The sequence below is a fragment of the Thunnus thynnus genome, chromosome 14, assembly GCF_963924715.1.
Source record: "Thunnus thynnus chromosome 14, fThuThy2.1, whole genome shotgun sequence".
Taxonomy (NCBI): Eukaryota; Metazoa; Chordata; class Actinopteri; order Scombriformes; family Scombridae; genus Thunnus; species Thunnus thynnus.
The window spans coordinates 7,039,065-7,060,375 of NC_089530.1; the positions used below are offsets into that span (position 1 = coordinate 7,039,065).

General features: G+C 38.1%; 2 protein-coding genes across 4 annotated transcripts in view; one reads left to right on the top strand and one right to left on the bottom strand.

Moving 5' to 3' along the window:
• The window catches only part of ide (insulin-degrading enzyme), a 28,512-nt gene extending 23,651 nt beyond the window's left edge, over positions 1-4,861 (bottom strand). For both annotated transcript variants that reach the window (XM_067609477.1, XM_067609476.1), the window contains exons 1-3: positions 4,713-4,861; positions 2,242-2,426; positions 1,320-1,527 (exon numbers count right to left, since the gene is read on the bottom strand). In XM_067609477.1, the coding sequence (XP_067465578.1) occupies positions 1,320-1,527; positions 2,242-2,426; positions 4,713-4,798 (479 nt within the window). In that variant the 5' untranslated portion in view covers positions 4,799-4,861. The remainder of the gene's footprint in view (positions 1-1,319; positions 1,528-2,241; positions 2,427-4,712) is intronic.
• Positions 4,339-20,714, top strand: LOC137196699 (kynurenine 3-monooxygenase). 2 transcript variants are annotated; one of them, XM_067609489.1, is made up of 16 exons: positions 4,339-4,482; positions 6,958-7,062; positions 7,379-7,448; positions 7,604-7,701; positions 8,391-8,480; positions 9,532-9,580; positions 10,766-10,853; positions 13,300-13,465; positions 13,596-13,667; positions 15,735-15,856; positions 16,392-16,539; positions 16,618-16,675; positions 16,771-16,853; positions 18,053-18,154; positions 18,241-18,300; positions 19,820-20,714. In XM_067609489.1, the coding sequence occupies exons 2-16, from the start codon at positions 7,000-7,002 to the stop codon at positions 19,964-19,966; spliced, it is 1,416 nt and encodes a 471-aa protein (XP_067465590.1). In that variant the 5' UTR covers positions 4,339-4,482; positions 6,958-6,999; the 3' UTR covers positions 19,967-20,714. The 2 variants fall into 2 exon arrangements, with proteins under 2 accessions (XP_067465590.1, XP_067465589.1); XM_067609488.1 differs by lacking the exon at positions 4,339-4,482 and having other exon boundaries at positions 6,394-7,062.
• Positions 20,715-21,311: the final 597 nt, after the last annotated feature.

The following is a 21,311-nucleotide window of genomic DNA, read 5'->3' on the forward strand; positions in this document are numbered from 1 at the left end:
CAGAAAACATTTGCATAAGTACAAAGAGTGAGCAACTGCCATGCAAATGAGGAAACGATGAGCCCACATATAATTTGAATGTTTTCAAAGCTACACCCCAGTTAGTTCTTGTTGTAGCTTGGAAGATTTATGCAACAGTCACGTCCAAAATCCTTGTTAGCTCTGACTAAAAATGTGCCAGTTACAGTAGCTGGTTGTTTAAATCAATAAAAAGGTTTTTTACAAAGCAACCACTCCATGACCCTTGGTTCTGAAATGTGATTATATTATGAGATGCTTGCAGTTGTTAGTCTTAGTTGCACCCTCCTGTATTCTAGCTCTTGTGAAATTGTTAAGCCCATCATAAAATGGTGGGTTTAAAAAAAATATTCTAGCTGAAAATGTTCAACTAACACCACTATAGCTGTACTATTGAATAATCAATCATGTTGAATATAGAAAAACATTCAACCATCCAGACATGTACATTACCCAGAAGGTATGATATAATACAGTCATTCTGATTATTATAACAAGGGTATGGTTAAGGAGCTAATGACACGTATAATCCTTTCAGACACAATGTTTTCAAAGAAGCAACATCATCAATATTTAAGCATAACCTGCACTGTCCTTTCCTACCACTACAGTCCAGATGGTCTTCACAATTCACTATTGCAGGGGAACAATTAGCCTATGACACAGAAACAGGTGCTTGCTAGACTATCATTCATTTATAAGTGGGTAAGCTTATCCCAAAAGGTGAAATTCTGACACCACACAACTGTTCTCTCCAAACCACCACAGCTGACACGTGAGCAGAGCCCCCTGCAAGGCAGAGGACATCAGTCTCACCCTACGCCTGAGGTTTCTGGTCTGAGTGGGGGTGGGAGCTATGCTGAGGGTTACAAAAGAGAGCACAATGAGGCTGAGTCTGGTAACCAAAGATAGAAGCACTGTTTAGACTGATTACTTAGGTGAACATATGACATCTGTCTAACTGGATAAAAGGTACTGTATATGCACCCAGGGGGGGAAAAAAAAGACTCATAAGCATTTTTCATTACTGTTCATGTTATATATTTCCTCAAATTCCACCAGTATCTTTCTATCTATCTTAGAGAAGCTTAGCTTTGTAAATACTGTGTCAGAGTTGTTTTTTCATCTCTATGGTCATTTTGGAGACTAGTTAGCAGGGTTGATGTTCTGGAATACAGGCTGTCAGGGTCATTTGTTGCTAATAATGACTAAAAAAAACATTAATACATACAGGACACATTCAAGATGTACATGAGATGCATCTATGGAAACAAATACCAATCAAATGAACACAAAAGTACCTATCTAGTGCTCCTTGCAAGTGCTCATGGGACACGTCAAAGTAGTAGTTGGTATGCTCTCCACTGGTAAAAGCATTGGAGCTGCCTGCGTGCTCACTGAGGAACTGGCTGTACTCATTCTCCTTGGGGTACTTCTGTGTTCCCAAGAACAGCATGTGTTCACAAAAGTGCGCTAGGCCTGAGATGTTCGCCGGGTCCGATAATGAACCTGTGAATTTAAGTGAAAAAGTCACAGAAATGAATTCAAACAAGCTGTATGTCTTTCTGAGTTCACAGATAAAGCATCTTGACTTTTAAGAGATACCTAGTGTAATACTAACAAGTTATTGTGGTAGATTGACATCTTGTGTCATTTTCTCTCTCTCATTTATTATATTTCATCATCATTTCCTCATCTTGCAGTTAAAGCAACCTAGTACTTGCTTAGTCAAAGTAGGAGGAGTTATAGCTGGCAGTCAGAAACTAGGTAACTGTTTTCTCTGTGAAATGGACACCAGTGGTAGAAATATTATGTTTACAGGTTTATTCGTGGCAGGAATACTGGATAACATATGGCCAGTACTGAGGTTACTCTGTAGGTGTAACTATGGCCATCTGTGAAGTACAACATTTTTTTCCTATATATCTTGTAGGAGAATGAGAGCCAGGTCACTGTGACCTGTGACCTGTACCGATGCCAAACATGTCAGACACCTGTGTCTCGACCATCTGATTCCTCTGTTGTCCACCTCTTTCTGCCACAACAATCTTATGTAAATGCTGACTACTTCTGTAATTTGAAGGGTAAAAAAATACTAACATATTAAGTGTCTTTTCCCTATTGCCTTCCAAAGTGTTTGAATGATGATCCCTGTAAGGTGGTAAGTCATGAAAAATACAGACTACCTGTCCTGGCATAACAATAGTGATGAAAGACCATTACCTATGTGCACGTCCAAAGCAGCTGAGGATTTGTCTGTGGTTGGGTCACTGATGAGCATGGCCTTCAAGCCATTGGTAAACTCCAGGCCCCTATAAACCCGTTTGTCCTCGGGAGAGCGAATTATGTCACCAACCACCCTATTCACAGCCGGGTCGGTCATTCTGAATGGCAAGGATGACACCAGCCTGCAGTGGAGGAAATCAAATGTACAGTTCAGGAGTAGCACAGTTAGCCAAGGAGTCTGTCCAGCCCTGATTATATTCTGATTTAACTTGACATGAAAGCCTAGGGAGATTTTAGCACAGAGGGTTTTTTGATAAGGCACAGCATGTTTTGGGGACAAAAATCACATCATATATGACATTTAGTGCATATTATTTGTCTTGTCAGACAAGGCTGACAAAGACTGTGTAGACATACTAGGTTTGGTTCCCAACTTATGCAACAGCCCTCACTAAGATTTACAGCGACTTTCAGGGGGGTTTAACAGACGCTACAATTTGGTCAACTGGACGTTCACTCAGACTGTGCAGCAATGAAATGCACCTAGCATGGATGTTGATTTGGGTATGTCAAGGTTTTGCTGCTTTGACCCTTCCAATATTTTTACTGATCTCAAACAATCTTGCCATTTTAATTCCACATAATGTTATGGTTAGATCTCTGCAGAGTTGTCAGGTTTGTGTTATGCATTGTCAACTAGCTGCATCCCAGCACTAGTGGAGTCTGTGATGAACGGTGGTGAATCTGAGGCGGTTAGAATTTATTGTTTAAACGTTTCAAACGTGACAGAGTTGAAAACGTCTTCACTGGACAAAACTAACATTAGTTATTACATTTATATTTCAGGTGTTAGGTGTTTTCACGTAATTTGTGATCATTGCTCAGACATGATGTCATTTTATTAAACATCTTTATAACTGTATGTGAAAATGCTCCCAAAAGTGAAGATTTCAGGTCCTTTTTAAAGAAAAACCAAAGTGTAAGTATAACAGCTTGATTAATAAAAATGTTCTGTAATCAATCCAAATAATTATCTTTTTTGACATTATAATGAGAAACATCCCTCCCCCTTTCCATTAGTGGATCAAGAGCAGAGTTATTATTTTTATTATAATAATTTCCCCTATGTGAGCTGCAGCCACTCCTAAGCTCTGACATCACAGAGACACACAGACAGGTGAGCTGCAGCCTCCCAGGTGAGCTCAGACATCAGGGTGGACGATCTACCCATAAATTCAGGAGCTGAATGAAAAATAACGCTAGTTTTTGAGATGATTCAAAGATATCAATGAACAAACTGACAGAGCTACAGAAACTCAGGTGAGGTCTGAAAATGGTTTACAGCTGATAGTTGATTTAAACAGAGTAGCACCTTGCCTGCAGCTTTTTATGCATTGATTTCCTTGTAACAATTATAGTGAAAATCTATCATATGTTAATTTAAAATATTAATTTTAGTCTCAGATTTGTACCAATTTTTTTTTAAAGTTATATATCAGTTTAAAATGAGAGAAAAAAGCATGATACAAGCCTGGTTTCACGCAAGTCAACTGGGCAAATACATATTCAGTAAAATAAAACCAAATCTACGTCCTAAAAGAGCGACTTCTGTTCATCATGGTTGATGGTTCATGGTTGAAGGTTGATGTAACCCACCTTAGTAGAAATATGGCATTTAAGTACCTCTACAAACAAAAATATTTTTTAACAGTTCTAAAATACAACAAACCAACCTGTTTATAAGTTATAATAATGAGTTTATATTGCTAAATACACAGGCACACAGCAGAGATTAACTATCATTACACACTACAGCAGCGGTTCTCAAGCTGGGGGTGGGGGTATTTTAATTTCACTATTATTTCACCGACTAGAGGTTAGCCCATGTGTAAGAATGACTATTCTGTTAATAGGTTTCACACTCTTCACTGTTAATCTACCAACCAACAGTATAGACAGTTATGGAATAACTTAATCTTATAAGATTGGGATCTCTGAGATCCACATCTTATCAAATACGGATCCACGGCCTGATGTGCATCAATTTGGGGGGACCTTGACATCAAATAGGTTGAGAACCACTGCACTAGAGGACATGAAATAATCCCACTTACAGAAGAGAAACTAGCGTTAGCTTGCTACATTAGCATAAAAAGCTACGAAAAAGTCAGCAAGAAACCACGAGGCAGCCGGGTTCGCTTGTGTAGTTCTGTGGTTACCTTTAACCTCCCACTGTTGGTAAGTGTTATAATAATAGTAATCGTACGTGGGCCCGCACACAAACCGTTTTGTAATTGCCACCTTATGTACCAACAAAGCTAACTGCTAGCTTCGGTAAACCAACCGGCTTTAACTGCTACAAGGGCTAACGTTAGTTCAGTAGCTAACTTAACTAGACTGCCGTTTGGTGTGACAATAACTCAGTTATTTTAAGCTAAACGTTACGACATTAGCCAGACAACGCTTACCTAAAGTCTTGGTTTAGACAGAAACCGTTTCCTGCTGACTGGAGATATCTCGTACACTGGGCCGTCCGGTTAATGCACTTAAACATACTTTGTACCCATGGAAAACAAACCTTTTACAGCGCCATCTTTGTATAGACTAAACTAACCGAACACAGAACAGAGTGTAATTCAACATGGTGAGTTATTTGTTCTGCAATAAACTCCCCCCGCGGATGTATTTGATAATGACAACAGATATCAATTCGACATATAAATGGGCTTAAAGTGACTGGCACATGGCAAAAATATTGAGTTTATATCTAGAAATTCCGTTGCGTCATTGATTCTGATATCGATTAGAAAGCCTGCGTGTGGATTTCCACAGCCGGATCCTGTTTCAGAGCTTTGTCTTGCGCGTCATGACTTGTGCCTGACAATTTGGCTACCAAAAAATATCTCATAATTACGAGATGCGAACGAAAATGTAATTAGAGAAAAGAAATCCACAATTATCTCACTATTATTAATTAACTTTGAATTTCTTGTATTATTCTCTTCTTGTATTGTTAATTTTAGGGTTTGCAATTCAGACACATGCCGACGAATGCAAAGTAATGCAGTGGTAGCGCTGTTTGTGAATGTCCAGGCTATAATGTTTCTATCTTGGTATCTCAAAGGTGTTAGAGCGGCTGGATTGAATGTCTTTGTGATTTCTATGTATCACAAAAAGATATTTGTCATTTGTTGTCTCACCCTTTTCTTTGTTTTGAAGGCAAAAGATGGACAAGGATTTTACTTTCTTTATTCTGGTATTGGAGGAAAAAGCTACTTAACCCACTGATTCTACATTTTATCTCATGGTCGTCTCATGTACGCAAATAATCTTGGTTTGATTTGTCAAGCTTGCATTTTTTCATTTCCAGTTGACATTGTGGGTGTGTGTGATGATGTGCTACTGTGTGTAACTTTGTATAATGTGCCCTGTGTGTGTGTGTGTGTGTGTGTGTGTGTGTGTGTGTGTGTGTGTGGCTTCTTACTGTTTTGTTATTATGCTGTTATATGTTTTAATTGTGACCTGCCGAAGGGACTGCAGATGAAAATTAGCTATAAGCTAACTCTGGTTTTATTTATTTATTTTGCCTTTATTTTACCAGGAAGTCCCACTGAGACACAAAATCTCTTTTACAAGAGATACCTGGCCGTACAAAATCACAACATATTAAAATAATAAATGATATACAAAAATTCACAATAAAACAGAAGAATAGCTATGCAAACACAGTGGCCTCTCAAGACAAACACAGAAAACAACAACCTAACCCCATCACCACATTGTTTATGATGCCCTTAAATTCATCAATGGATATAATCTGTTGCTAATTTTAGATGTTTTTGTATATTATTCCATGCCCAAGGTGCATAGTAGGAAAATGCAGTTTTCCCCAGATCTGTCAAAACCCGGGGTACATGCGGTAATAGTTATGCTTTACACTGTACATGGTCCCTTACAAATAAAATAAATGAATGAATAAACAAATAATATTTTTTTAAAAAAAAGAAAGAAAGAAATCTACTGGCTCCGAAGTCAACTTTGTACACTTTTGATACGCACTATTTCAACATGGCACCACGATATTAAAAAAGGGAAGGCTCTGAAAACTCAGTTTATTCTGAAAATTATTTTTTTTAAATATATATTTTACAATAATGATAATTAACATCTTTGTCACATGAAATAGATGTGTGTCATCACACAGCCACTAGATGGAGACGGATTTCTTTACTTACAAAAATCAAGGCCATTCATTATTTCACTGGAGATATTATGAGAGCAATAATCCACCAATCATATCTCTCTCCCTTTTTTTTTTAGTTCAGTAAACGCACTGAATACTATCTTGTCATCTCATTTGCGAAACACGACAACACAACTAATTTTAGAGGATTTTTTGACAACCCATAGAAAGATCGTTTTGGCTTTATATCCGGCATGCAGGCGGTGATTTTCTGAGTTTCTGAGTCAGTGACTTTCTTGCCTATTCCACACAAATAATATTGCTAAAGTATAAAGAGTATCTGGTGTACTGTAGGCCTTTAGAAACTCACACACTGAGGGTTAGTCAGACGCTGTTTGGCAAGCCCTTTGCTATCTGTCTGGTGTGTTTACTTTGAAAAGGGAACTGGTCCCGAGAATGTCATGCATGGGATTCACTCCGCTCCTCCTCCTTTAAATCCTTCCTCACTACTCCTGTGAACTACTTTGAAGTGGACAGCCAGTGGGTAAGACCACCTGAGAGCCCTGAGAATCATGGAGAAATCAGCCGACAGACCAAACAAGAAAAAAGTTGTAGCAGTGGTGGGCGGTGGATTGGTAAGACAAAAGTGAAAGCGAATTATTAATTCATTATAGCTCTTTATCCGTTGACTGTATAACAACCATTTCCAAGGCAACTGTCCTCTTTAAAAGGGGATGTCAGTTCTACGAAGTACTTTTAGGAGAAAGGGACTTTCATTTCTGTAAATTGCAGTCAAATAAGAAAATAAGGCAACAAAAGAGTTTTCAGGAATATGCAGCCTAATATTGACATTGTGTAGTTTAAAGATAATTATTCTTGTCTGGTAGTGTAAAACACACACATTTTGGCAAGATTTTCAAAGAACCACATTTATTCCCCTTCACCCTTTAGGTTGGTGCCCTGAATGCCTGCTTCTTTGCCAAAAGAGGTTTTGATGTGGAGGTCTTTGAAACTCGGGAAGGTAGTATTCAACTTTCTCTTGAACTTTTTTAAGTAAATAACACTGCCACGCCACTCATCTCTCTGAGAAATAGACCCACACTCAAAATAACACACATTCTGAACAGCACACACAAACAAATGAAAAGAACCATTGTCTCATCTGATTATGGTCAGATATCCGGAAAGCTAAAGTTGTGAAGGGGAGAAGCATCAACCTGGCCTTGTCTCACAGAGGCCGGCAATCACTGAAGCATGTTGGAATGGAAGATAAGGTATGTTGATTACATTGTTTAACTAATAATGTAGAAGCAAAGTAAGTTTTAGGACAGACTTGCAGGTGACCCTATCTTGTTATTTATTGGTCGAAAAGGTGTCTAAGAAACAAATTGGGACCATATACTTGTGTAGGTCATCCATTACTGCAGCCCTTGTTATTGTATAAGTCTTGTTAAACCACACATCATAGTGAAGTGGAGGCAAGTGGGTGGAAACCTTTCAATCTTTTGTTTAGCCTGATTTTTAATAATGAAATACCAAATATGTGGCCGTGCCCTAGGGAATCTGTCCACCCTGCTTTCTTTGCTTGCAGTCCGCTGAAGATGTTTAATTCTGGCATCTGAGGTCAGCAATCCTTTTTGTCGGTCCACATTTGCTGCATTGAGCATGTTATGCACGCTTGACAGCTCTACATCAGACCCTTTTTTTTTTTTTTTTTTTACACTTGCGTGACTTTTCAGCATGACAAAACAGGGTTTTCATGTATACTTTGAAGGGCAGATACTGAGTGACCAAATGGACTAGCTGACTGTTCATGTCATAACCTTTTCCCACTCATACTAATAATTTGACAACACTGATTTGCCAATGCAAAGTATGACCATACATAATTATTTATCCTTATTTAAACGTCAGTTTTATCTATATGAATGTGATCTTCTGTAATAATGTGTCTGCTTCTCAGATTGTCTCCCAGGGAATCCCCATGCATGCAAGAATGATCCATTCCCACAATGGGAAACAGTCTCCAATCCCCTATGGCAAGAAAGGCCAGGTAAGCCTGCTGTTAGAGTTATTTGAACACATTACAACAACACAGAAAAGGCCGAGACATGACTTAAGTGACATATTATCCACTTGGTAATTGTAGGACATGTGTCAGTTATTAAAGTACTGTATAGTTATTAACTGTTGTGATTTAAGAGATATGCTAAGTCATTTCCAAGGATGATGTCCTGCAATAAGACATTTAAACAAGTAACAAAATACACAAAAAGTTTGGATTAACTACATAACTGTAATTACTGATTAGTTGGTATTAATAACATATTTTAATGGATTCAATTATTATTTGCAAGGTTGTGCAGTTCCATTATATCTTGTTATTTTGACTTTGGTAAACTGTTTCTTTTAGGGACTCTTTTAACACTATCTGCACAATTTCCTACTAGATCCAAATATCTGAAAATAGTTCCCCACCACATCCGAGTTACAAGTGTTTGGTTGTTAGTAAGCATACTGTAAGAATTGCCTCATGTACTGTGCCAGTTTGCAGATTATATATTCATTTTGCAGCTTGCTAGACATCACATGCATCAACATAGGTGTGTTTGGAAGCACACACACACACACACACACACACACACACACACACACACACACAAATAAACCACAGTATGCATATATACACAGAGATCTGGCAGGGTGGCTGAAATGACTCAAAGATACACTACATGATGATCAGCATAAGCGACAACATGTGTAGACTTTACTTTTATCACATAACAATGAAACATTGCATCCCAGGAATGAGGTCAGAATGATGTGATCTGAGTTTGTATGTCATTATAAAATGTGTCTGTTATTTGTATTTATGGTTGGTCTGTCTGGAATTCTTTGTCATTGTTAATCTCATGGGTAAATGAAATTAAACAACAATGTGCAGGAAAGACAATGAAAGCATGTCGAGACATGAATGTAGGAAGACACAATATGAACCCAAGAGGCTTCCTGTTCCCATTTCAAATGAACAATGATAGAGTGTCTGTTTGTGAAGCTGTAGTACCTGTGGAATTGCGCTATAATACAGATTGTTCTGCTTTCAGTACATCCTGTCAGTAGACCGAGCCAATCTAAACAAAGAGCTGCTAACAGGTAAGTGTCTCTCCATAACTGTGCTAAACAGTCTCAGTACATTGACACTGAACACTGCATGGTATAAGATGTGTGCCGAAATAACCAAATTATTGCCAAACTGAAGACACATACTGACTTATAAAGCAAAACCATCTAAATTTTGTTGAACAATGGTTACTGCAGGCACAAGTAACAATTATAGGATAATGCTAAATGCTAATATTTAGTGTAAATGCTAATATTTAGTGGAGAAGAGTCATAAAGTCAGTGAACCACAATATAAAGCCATTGTTTTCTAACATTAGCTAATATTAGCCTCCATAAGCTGCTGGTCATACCAGACCAAGAAATGTTGTAGCAGTTCATGAATTCAACTTTTTAGTTGTAAGTAACAATCTGTGAGTTCTTTTAAAAGTTGCAAAGTATCACTTAATAGGATCTATTTTTAACAAACAGCATATTACACAGTATGTTAATAAATGTTCTTGAATTCTACTTCAGCCCGTGTGAATGCCTTAATCAAGTTGAATCAATCAAGTCTATACCCTTAATACATTCTTAATTCATGAACTCTGCACAAAGCTCCCAGTTAAAAGACTCAATCTTTCTTTACAACAATTCTCCTAAATTAGGCTGCTTGCTAGCGAGCTGCACCTTATCCACAGCTTATCCCACTGCATTACAGAGCTTCATGCGAGTCTTTAAATTGCACAAGTACATCAAGGGATGTGTTCGTGTTTTTGGGCTAAAAGGATTTTGCCCAATATTTAATGAAGTGCCTCAGTGTACGCTTGGAGATAATGTGTCACAACATGGGGCTGTCTTTAATTAGATTGCTTGAAAAAAAGGCTGATTGTGAAGCTCGTCGCTCTTATCAGGGCCGATCCAGACTCCTGGAATGAACGTGGAGATAAAGAGATTTTTGAGAGTGTGACAGCCTAAACATAAGGTTTTCACAAAACCAGATTCACTGACTGCTGTGATGTGTTTTTCATGATTCATGCTGTTCAGTGTGAGGTCATTACCCTTCAGCAGGGGGTTGATTTGAGCACTTTACTGCCTGTGTCCTCACTCCGTTTTATTAGTATTGTGAAAGTTTCCTGTGTTTTTTAATGAGATATTACCTGTCATATTAAACTGCTGTTGTTATGTCATGCCTGCATGTGTGATATAAGCTCTTTTTGTAACATGTTACCCCCACAGAGGCAGAGAAGTATCCAAACACAAAGTTGAACTTCGACCACAAACTGCAGGACTGGAGTGCTGAAACAGGTTTAATGACCTTTGTCAGGTAAATCGTTACCAATCTCATACACACACACACACACACACACACACACATACACACAGGCTAATCTAGTAGGAGGATCTGCTCATTTGGATTCTTTGTTTTAACTCGAGCTTTATTGACCATGTTCCCTGCATGTAAACACGTGGCCTTGTACATGCTAACTGCCAGAGGTCTGGGACGGTGATAAACATGTTGCCTTTTAAGCCTCTGTGCGTGACTTTTTTTTGTAGCTCTGTGATTCGTCGTCCTTGGAGGTAAATGTGACACACAATTTACAACCCAATTAACACTGAAACACCTCCAGGTTGTTTCAGTGGTGGGAATTAGAGTAGACATGCAGTGACTTATTAACACGGTATGCAGGGCGACAAACTGTTTCATTTGATCACAGACTTCTTCAAATTGAATTTTGCTTTATCTAAAATGTGTAGAAATCCATTTGACGTGTATGTCGTCATCTGTATTTATTTATTGTTATGCCTGGTGGCTCGGCGTGTACCTAGTTGAAATTGTGCATTAGAATGAGTCACTGTGCAGTTACTGCCACAGTGCACAAACACTTTAATACACTTTATTCAGGTTTTCCGTAAAGGCAATAAATGTGCCTCGAATCCAAAAATTGCCCTGGCGAGTACCTTACACATCTAGGACACATCCTCCCTCTCTGGCCCTGTAACTGAACTGTGACAGCTCATATTTGTTCTCTGCAGCTTGTATAATTAAATGTACACAAGGAGCCTGATGCCACAGAGATAGCCAGCTTCCTCCCATACTAGTCAGGAAATGTACAGATAGCCATCAGCATGAAAACATGTGCATGACCTGCTTTCTTCTCATAGTCTCTTCTATAATCGTACAGTAATCTACTTATATCGCCATAGGATTAATATGTTAATGAGGCTTTAGAGTATCACTGAACACAGTCAGTATTGTAATCTGATTAATTAGTTTATGAAATGGGGAAGCACCGCGGTGGGCAGACGTGATATGACATCAACGTCTCATGGTGAAACATATGAATATAAGGATAGCGATAGATCCTCATAACATTGATTAGAAAAACAGACACTGTCAAATTTATTATTTTCATAAGGGTGAGGAACTCACAAGAGACTACAGAAGACACAACTGTTTACACAAGCTGAGTAGTACTACCAACCTGAACTTCATGTGTAAAATTGGTGCCCTTTTAAAATAAAGCTGTTCATAAGGTTGGATCAATAAGGTAACACTTTACTTTAAGTCCCCCTTTTAGCATTTAGCATTTATAAGCAGTATATAAACATTTAATAAAAGGTTTAAAGGACACTATAATGTAGTTATAAGCAGATATGAGAATATTTTAAGTGTTTATTACTACTACTTAGGTATATTGTCATTAATTATCTGTTTCCTACACCCACCTCCACTTCTGGGTGCCCTCAGGAGGAGTTATAGTAGTTGACAGATACATTCATAAGCACTTATGTCTGCTAACATCATCATAGTGGGTTATAAACTATTTAATAAATGTTTGCATACTGCTCATAAATGTTAAATAAGGGGACCTAAAGTATAGTGTTGCCACTAAGACTAAATTCACACTGCTAAAATGGTCAAAATGGCATATATATAATATGTAATTACAGTCCATTGCAGATCACCCAAACTGTCATGAGGGAGTCCTGTTCTGTATTGAGACTGAGAGCTGTACCCTTTAAGAAACAAACTTTTTAGGATTCTTAGATGTTTAGCTTTGCATTTGTACATCTTTATATTTGTATATGTACAATATAATTTTGATGACCCTAATCAAGATATAAATGTGTGAGGGCCCAGTTCAGACATAAGCAGTGTGTGATGTCTTATGGTTTGACCTGATGCATCTGTAACCCATAAATCTGGAGTTTTGCATGCTGATGAATTACCTCAAACAAGATGTGACCTGAAAGTGATGAATACATTAGTATTAGAAATGGGGTCAATGATAATCGAATCAATTACACCCTGCAGCATTGTTGATTGATGTCTAAATAATTGGAATGGTGTTTAAAGTAATTTGGCAACACTAAACATAATTATCTGTCCTGTAAGGATCATTAAATAACATGTCAAGAAAAATATTCAGATGTGCTTAACAGTTTAACAAGTGTTACAGTAACACTTGAGTGAACAGTCAGATCACAGAGCCAACATCCTTTCTGTGTACTATGAGCACTTTCAATGTTGTGCATCAGACTGTTTCAAGGGTGTTTGGGAAAACTGACTCCTGTTTCATGGAGCAGCTCTTAAAGGCAATGAGCAGATGTCAACATCAATGACGTTGAGAAAAAACATTTAATGCCAAATATGGGAAATGTAATAAAAAACACAAGATAAATATATCTGGTTATTACTTTATAAGTGAGTTAAATCCAGCTGTTATTACTGTTATGTACGTTTGTCATGCCTCTGGTATGTTACTCAGGTCAGACGGGTCCAAGGAGGAGATCAAGGTAGACCTGATTGTAGGCTGTGACGGAGCTTTCTCTGCCATCCGCAAGCAATTCCTTCGTCGCAGCCGCTTCAACTACAGCCAGACCTACATCCCCCACGGCTACATGGAACTCACCATGCCACCCATCAATGGAGAGGTCAGTCCTCCATACAGTACCCTCCTTTTAGTGAAGATGCTGAGATGCTGCTAGTGTTATGCTCACAGTATTCAGGCACCACTGTGGATATCTTCACGTTCATTTGTTTTGCTTTCATCATTATCTGCAGTTTGCCATGAAGCCTAATTATCTGCACATCTGGCCTCGAAACACATTCATGATGATCGCCCTGCCCAACTTGGTGAGTCATTTTTTGTTTATTCTTTTTGCTTCTTTTTAGTTGCAAGTTGGGTAATGTATGCGTGTTTATTTGTGAGGTTATTATCTCGCATTATCTGGTAAACACTAGCTGTTGCAGAGGGACAAAAGCATAATCAATTCAGAAAATTCCAGGCCATGATTGACCTTTGGGATGTTCTCATACGGTTAATTAGCCTCGTTTGCAGATGCTTCATAGCCAGTGGAGACCTACTCATCAGGAATCTTACACTGTAAAACGTCTCAGCTCCCTGAGGTTAAACCTACTTTTCACACAGCAGTTGCGTCCTCCTTCTCATCAGTCTGTTTTTTTTTTTGTGACAGACCTCTCTCTGTCTCTCTTGCCCTTCTTAATCCCTAAAATGATTTTTCTGCTTGGCTGACTCAGCAACAGCCGTCTTAGCTCTCTTTAGTGAGACCAGGTTAAGGCAGCTGACTCTGGAGTGCATTCACGCTGCCCTAGTTCCCAGGAACACATTAGACCTGAGAAAAAAAACAAAACAGACACGTTATTGCTGCTGTGGATACCATGGTAACAGAGATGGTGCTAAAAGGTGGTCCTCTGGGAGGACGTTGTGATGTTGATAGATAGCACCTGCTCAGATGGGCAGATAATGACACACCCACAACCTCAGAGCACTTTCATCCATCACTTGCTGGGTGGAGTCTGGTTTCTACGTTTGTATTCATGATGAAAGATGCAACCATGAATACAGGAGGGAGGATTTTATAGATGCGGGAAAGTAACATCAATTAAATTATAAGAAATAATAAAATGCATATAAAATGTCTTGTGCATACAGTAAATCACAGGATTTAGCATTTATTAAAGGATACTCATTTTTTGTGAGCTAATTTTTTTTTTGACCTTTGGAACACTTACCTTTAATAAATGATTCTAAACACAAGGCCCACTTGCTGAAAGGATAGGTTCACAATTAGTCAAGTCCCCCATCACTTACACTGAAAGCGCCCTAATAGGGGATCTTTTAATGACCATTATTAGCAGGAGGAATCATTACAGTGAGCGAACACACTTGAAAAATTGTGAACCTATCCTTCAACTTTTCCTGGAAACTTCAGCCATATCCCATGGCCTTCCTCAGTAGATATAGCACAGGATGTGGCTCAAAGCTTTGGGAATAAGTATGTAAACCTTTTTTTAAAATATATTTAATCATAGATACTAAAAAATAAAAAAGAATATCAATGAAAATAAAAAGAGTAGATATATGAAATTTAAAACTTTCGTGAAAGCAACTCCAGGCTGTGGATAAACAGATTAAATCAGATTATATATTCCACTAAAACAAAAGAAACATGTGTCTCACATGGTTTTTGTGTTGTGTCTGTTCTTCATCCAACTGCGTGGCTTAATTCTTGCTATGTTATCTGCCTAATTGATCACCCTATTAAAAACAAAATGGAGTATTTTTGCTCATTCGACAATTGAAGTGATTTCTGAAAGAAAGTTTCAAGGATGTATGACACCGTTGGACTGCCAGACTGCTCTGAATGTAGGGAGACACCATATTTTCAAGGTTTCATTGGTGTTCTCTGACAGTCGGGTCAGTGGTGGAGGATGGATTGTAATAACTGCCCCTGACTTTTCATCTTGCACCAAGATAGTACTCAGAATGTTAGCGATGTCAGTATTACCATGTCATTATGCTGATGTAAGCATTTAGCACAAATCACTGCTGTGCCTAAGAACAGCCTAGCAGAGCTGTATACTCTAGACTGTAGAGTCTTATTACTCCAGGACATTCTTTTTGAAAATGGCCACAATGACCAAAAATACAACAGTCGAATCAACTGATGCATAAAATACAGTAACTTTTCATAGTAGTAGCAGTAAATGAAAGTTCAACACAGCACTAGTGTCCCACAGGGAGAGCAGTAGGAGGTAAAAAGTTCACTTTGTGAACCATTACGTAAGGTGTTTTGTCTATGTGTAAATAGAGATGACTTGATTTAACCTGACAAGAATTGTAGCACAACAAATTGGAGAACTGACATCACTGTGCACGGTGTTTATTTTCCAATTTAGGACAAGACATTTACCTGTACCCTCTTCATGCCCTTTGACGAGTTTGAGAAGATTACCACAGGAGATGAAGTCATTGAGTTTTTCCAGAAATACTTCCCTGATGCCATACCACTAATAGGAGTGTAAGTGACTTTCTCACCTCCATCCCTCCACCTCTTCCTGTCTACCCCCTTTTCTCCTCTTCTTCTACTTTTATCTCTTCTTCCAACCTGCCAAGCCATCCCCAAAACACTTTCATTTCCCATCATTCTGTCGACTTCAGCCACATCCACAGCCATGTTCTGTGAAGTGTGAAATTGCAGACTTACAGTTACATGGCTTTGCGAAGTGAGGTTTTAATTTGAGGTGAACCACAGATAGGGGAGGCGTGAGCTGTAGAAACGCTCAAGGCTTTCATTCACTAACTTCCTCCTTTGGTTGACTTGATTTGGAGTGCTCATGCATAAACAACTGAATGTGTGCTCTCGCTCCTCTGTTTGGCTTTAACTTTTAACTTTACCAGCACAGACAGATCACGGTTGTTTCAGCTTATTCACATGTGACAGACAGCTTTGGAACCAAGCAAAACCCGAGTGTCTTGTTTAGAAAAATGCATCTGTCAAAACAAATAGCTCAAAATGAGTTTGTAATTGTTTTACTTCCATTTGTGCCTCACAGTGATGCTCTCAAGAGGGATTATTTCCGATTGCCTGCACAGGCCATGGTGTCTGTCAAGTGCTCCCCGTATCACATTGGCGACAAATGTGTCCTTATGGGCGATGCAGCCCACGCAGTGGTGCCTTTCTATGGGCAGGGGATGAATGCTGTAAGTAACATTAAATGGAGGAGAAGAAAAGGAGAGAAGGGTTTAATGGAGACTCATTCATCCATTTATGCTTTATAGGGCTTTGAGGACTGCATTGTCTTCGATGAAGTAATGGATCAGTGCAATGAGGATCTCAGTAAGTGCTTTTTACACAAGCAAAGATTAGAGAGGACACAGAATGAACCCATAAATCATAAGAAAATCTTATTGTTTTCCTTCGTATCCGCCCAGGTGCTGTACTTCCTGAGTATACCAGAGTGAGAGTCCCAGATGACCACGCAATTGCAGACCTGGCCATGTACAACTACATTGAAGTAATTATTTAATTTGTCCAATTTAAGCTCACCAGGTCAGGGTATCCATTAGAGATTAATCCTGCTAATTTAGAGGTAGTGATGCTTCTTCCACATTGGTGGAAGAAGCATTGAGAATTTTACTAAATAGTAATACCACCGTACAAAAATACTCCATTACAAGTTAAAGTTCTATATTTAAAATTTTACTTAAAGGGGGATTCAACCGATTTTATACATGAAGTCATGAGTACTATAGTGTACAGTTTCTTCCGTAGCTCTGAAGGGAGTTTTTCAAAGTTTGAAAAAAAATAAACTCTGATGATGCCATGCATTTTCAATGCATCATAGTTTATAAACTTTATAATCAGATCCTATTTTTATATGTAAAATTCAAATCTGAAACTAAGTAACTATAGCTGTGAAGTATGTAATGTAGTGTAGTAAAAAGTACAATATTTATGAATTAAGTATGAATTATTTAAATAATAACTAACATAAAATTGAAACACAAAAGTCAAGTACCTCAAAATTTTATGTAAGTACAGTATAAGAGTAAATATACCTTATTACATGTCACCACTGGTGATAGATGTACTGTAGTAATCACATGGAAGACATTCTGTCCTTAACGTAGCATCTTATTAACAGTATCAATTAGCATCAATCCAACAACCACCAAACATTCTGCTTAATCGTTAATTATTTCCCAATTATGGTCAGAGTTACAAAGAAGCGACTGATTGAGAGTGATGCAGTCTGCTCCACACTAACAATAATTCACTGTGAAGGTGATAAAAACTACACTTAAAGACTCATTTAGCTAAGTATCATACTGTTTGTACATGATAGATGAAGAAAAGATATTCACAGGCATAAGAGAGTCCGGTCGGGTTCTGGGTGTGCCGACTCCAATTATCTGTAGATATTTACACTCCGTTAAATCTGACAGGCACGCAACAACCATCTGCACATTAAAATTCATGCACACAAAATGCGAGTAATTGGTCTCAGCTCTGTTGTTACTCTTACAGATCTTACAAATGTTAGTCATGTACAGCACTTTGTTTTAGCTTAATCCCCCAACATTGCAGTCTTGCCCAAGAGAGTAGAGGAGACTGTGTGGAGTTTTTGATATGGATGTAAGATGTATTTACAACATTGCAGTATGAAGGACAGATGGCTCACTTCACTAACACATGTACTATTTTGCTTTGTAGATGCGAGCACATGTCAACTCCAAATGGTTCATCTTCCGAAAGCATGTTGATAACTTCCTCCACTTTTTCATGCCCAAGACAATAATTCCACTTTACACAATGGCAAGTATCTTCTTAATAAACATTTCTGTCACATTGCTTGGCTTACCTTAAAACCTGCATTATTACTTGTCCCTCACCTTCTCTAGGTCACCTTCACCAGGACAAGGTACCATGAAGCCGTGGAGCGCTGGCATTGGCAAGACAAAGTAAGGCACTTTGTGAAAATATGTTTTCTCTTTAGACTCATTTGTTTCATCTTTGCTGCATATTAACGTTTTTGGAGGATATCTCATACCTTTGAACATCCTAGTATTGTAATCCGGGACTCTTTTGAAGCCGCTGTATTATCAGCAGTGAGCATGAAAGGCGGATGTGACTCTCACTGGGTTTTAAGAGCTTTTAGAAACATTTCATTTATTTCTGCCACAAATACAGAGCTTTGATGCACAGCGAAAATGTCTCTGATTTCTCACGCTTGGCTGTTTGGCCTTTTAGTCCCTGGCACTGTGTCAAACTGTCTGATGTGACCTGTGCCGATGGCTTCTGCGCTAATGGTTCACTGTCAGATGGACAGCGGGGATTTCACAGCACTTCCTCCCTTCCTTGTAAATTGTTTAAACCCGTAGGGGAGTGGACAGAGGGCAAAATGACCTCTATGTAGAGGAAGACTGTAGGGAGCATATACAGAAGCAAAACATGATTGTTGACCATATAATAAAATTGTGTGAAATGGAAATAGACAAATAGAGCATGAGGGTTTGTGTCCTAGACAAGAACCGGGAGACTGTTATAATTATAAAAATATGTTATAAGATAAAAGCAAGGTCACAGGACATGCTGTAAACTACACTGCTGCATTTAGAAAAAAGTACAATAAACAACAATAAGCGTCCTCTCTCAATCAGAAAGAAACCAGATTAAAAGCATTTTATAATAGTCCATGAACACATTATTACACATAAATTATATTAAATAAGCCTGATGAGTGTTATTCAAGGACTGAATGGGGATGCTATGTGGACGTAACCCAAAACACCTTGAAAACCCTTGATCTCTCTAAAAATGTATTTTTACAACAGTTTAACCACAGTAGTCCAAAAAAGTACAGCAACAAAATAAACGAAGAAGTAAAACAGGGAAATACAGACCATGTTCTGAAACAGTTATTTGAGTTTAGTTAGTTGTGATGCTGATTTCCAGATGAATTTCCTTGAAAGAATTGCTAAAATCTTTTTGATTTGATTGGTGCAGATAATTATGATGCTAATGACCTCTGATGGTGTCATCAGGGTTACATAAACTTGCGCCAGAGACTTCAAATGTTTAACAGAAAGGTTGCCTTATTATGTGTGAAAGTCATTGGCGCAAGGGAAGTCTAACAAATGCTGTTGAGTTACATTATGGCATTTTCGGAGCTTGACTCATGCTAGGGATTAAAGTCAGAATATCTTGGCGCCTTCTGCCATGATTTTGACCTTTTTTATGTAATATATGTCTCCCACGTCCCCCAAATTGCTGGAATACCCCATTAAAACCACTGTTGGGTGAAGAAACTTAACAGCATCATAAAGATGCCACATAATTTCTTTGCAGTTAATTAATGATTGATCTACCCCAAATGCAATTCCGTTACAAAGCCTTATGTTAAGGTGTGAGCATAATTTTGTGCATAAACCTGACAGAACTGAGTCCAAATTAATTAAAGATATGTGTTTTTTTTCACAGGTGATAAACCGCGGCCTGCTGGTCTGTGCTACAGGAGCTGTTTTGGGAGGCTCTTACCTCCTCGTGAAAAATCCTCCAGATATCAGGAAGCTTAGCATCCCTGCTGAGAAAATGTGGAACAGGCTTGTGGCCTTTGGGACCTCCTGAGCACTGGCACCATGTCTGATCTGATAGACAAGTGCAAAGACCAGAGCATCACACACTATAATGAACTGGACGGGTCCAGATTGTAATTAAATCCTCTAATTCAGACAGGTAATTAATGTACTGTAATAATGATTGTCGTACCTCATACCAGTCATAATGAATTTCTGGATTTAAATAAGATCTTAAATCTTATCTGAAAAAAATCCAGCACTGGGCTCAAACCAGTATCAGTTACACACTTGTGAAATCTGTTAAAATCGCATCATCAATCATTATGTGTTCAATATGATTTTGCACAATTTTAAATGTGAAAACAAAAAAGTCAGTATTAAACTCAGGCTCACAGAAAGCGTCTTGAGTTCATAGATAAATACACAGATACCACATGGGGTGCTGCTAGTCATTGTATCAATGTGTCAACATGGCCACCATACTGGTCTGGTCTAGTCGCCCCTCTGAATGCATACAAGTATATTGTGAGAAGAGGTTCGTCTGCTCTTACAGCTCCCATAACTCACAGAATTGTCCATCAATCAGTCAATTTTCAAAGAGTTTGGGTTGTCATGATTTTCATACCAAAATACCTCTGTTTAATACAGTCACAGTAAGCCAATGTAACCACAATGAATTCAAGTTGAGCTTACGTTTTGTAATTATTTTAGAAGTATATTCTGTTTTCATATTGTGTTGTAATATGGCTACTCAATACTTTTTCAATAGTTATAACTATTAAAAATGTCAAATGTCAGTGCATGTCTATTATGCTATGGCATAGCAATTCTGATTTCATATTTTATTTTCACACACACTCTACTGCCATTTCCCACACTATTTACATAAATGATGTATATAGTGAGTTATATCATCAGGTTTGTGCAAGTAGTTCCAGTATAACAGTGACATGTTCTTCATTTTCAAGAAATAAAACCAAAAGTAGAGGGAAAATTAAAATAGTTGTAGGCTGCATGTTTGTGTACGAGAGATTTGATCAATATAGATTCAGCCCTAATCACATATACATTTAGTAAACATAAAAAACGTTTATTCTATGAGGGAGATCATCGGGTAGGTACGTGGACACTGTAATAATAGATAATAATAATACAAAATTGAAGCTACAAATTCACCTCACTCATAACCATGATAGAAAGTCCTACTGCAAAGATTTCTGCAAACAGTATATTCAATTCAACATGTTCGGACAGTAGAGTGTTGTGGAGTAGTAGTGTTGTGAAATCACTACTCGCCCAGAAATTATTCCCTGAGCCTCAATTTTGGCATTTTATTCTATGGAACATCCAAATGCAGCATAAAAGTCTGGTATTTTCTACTGTAGAGAGCTGGT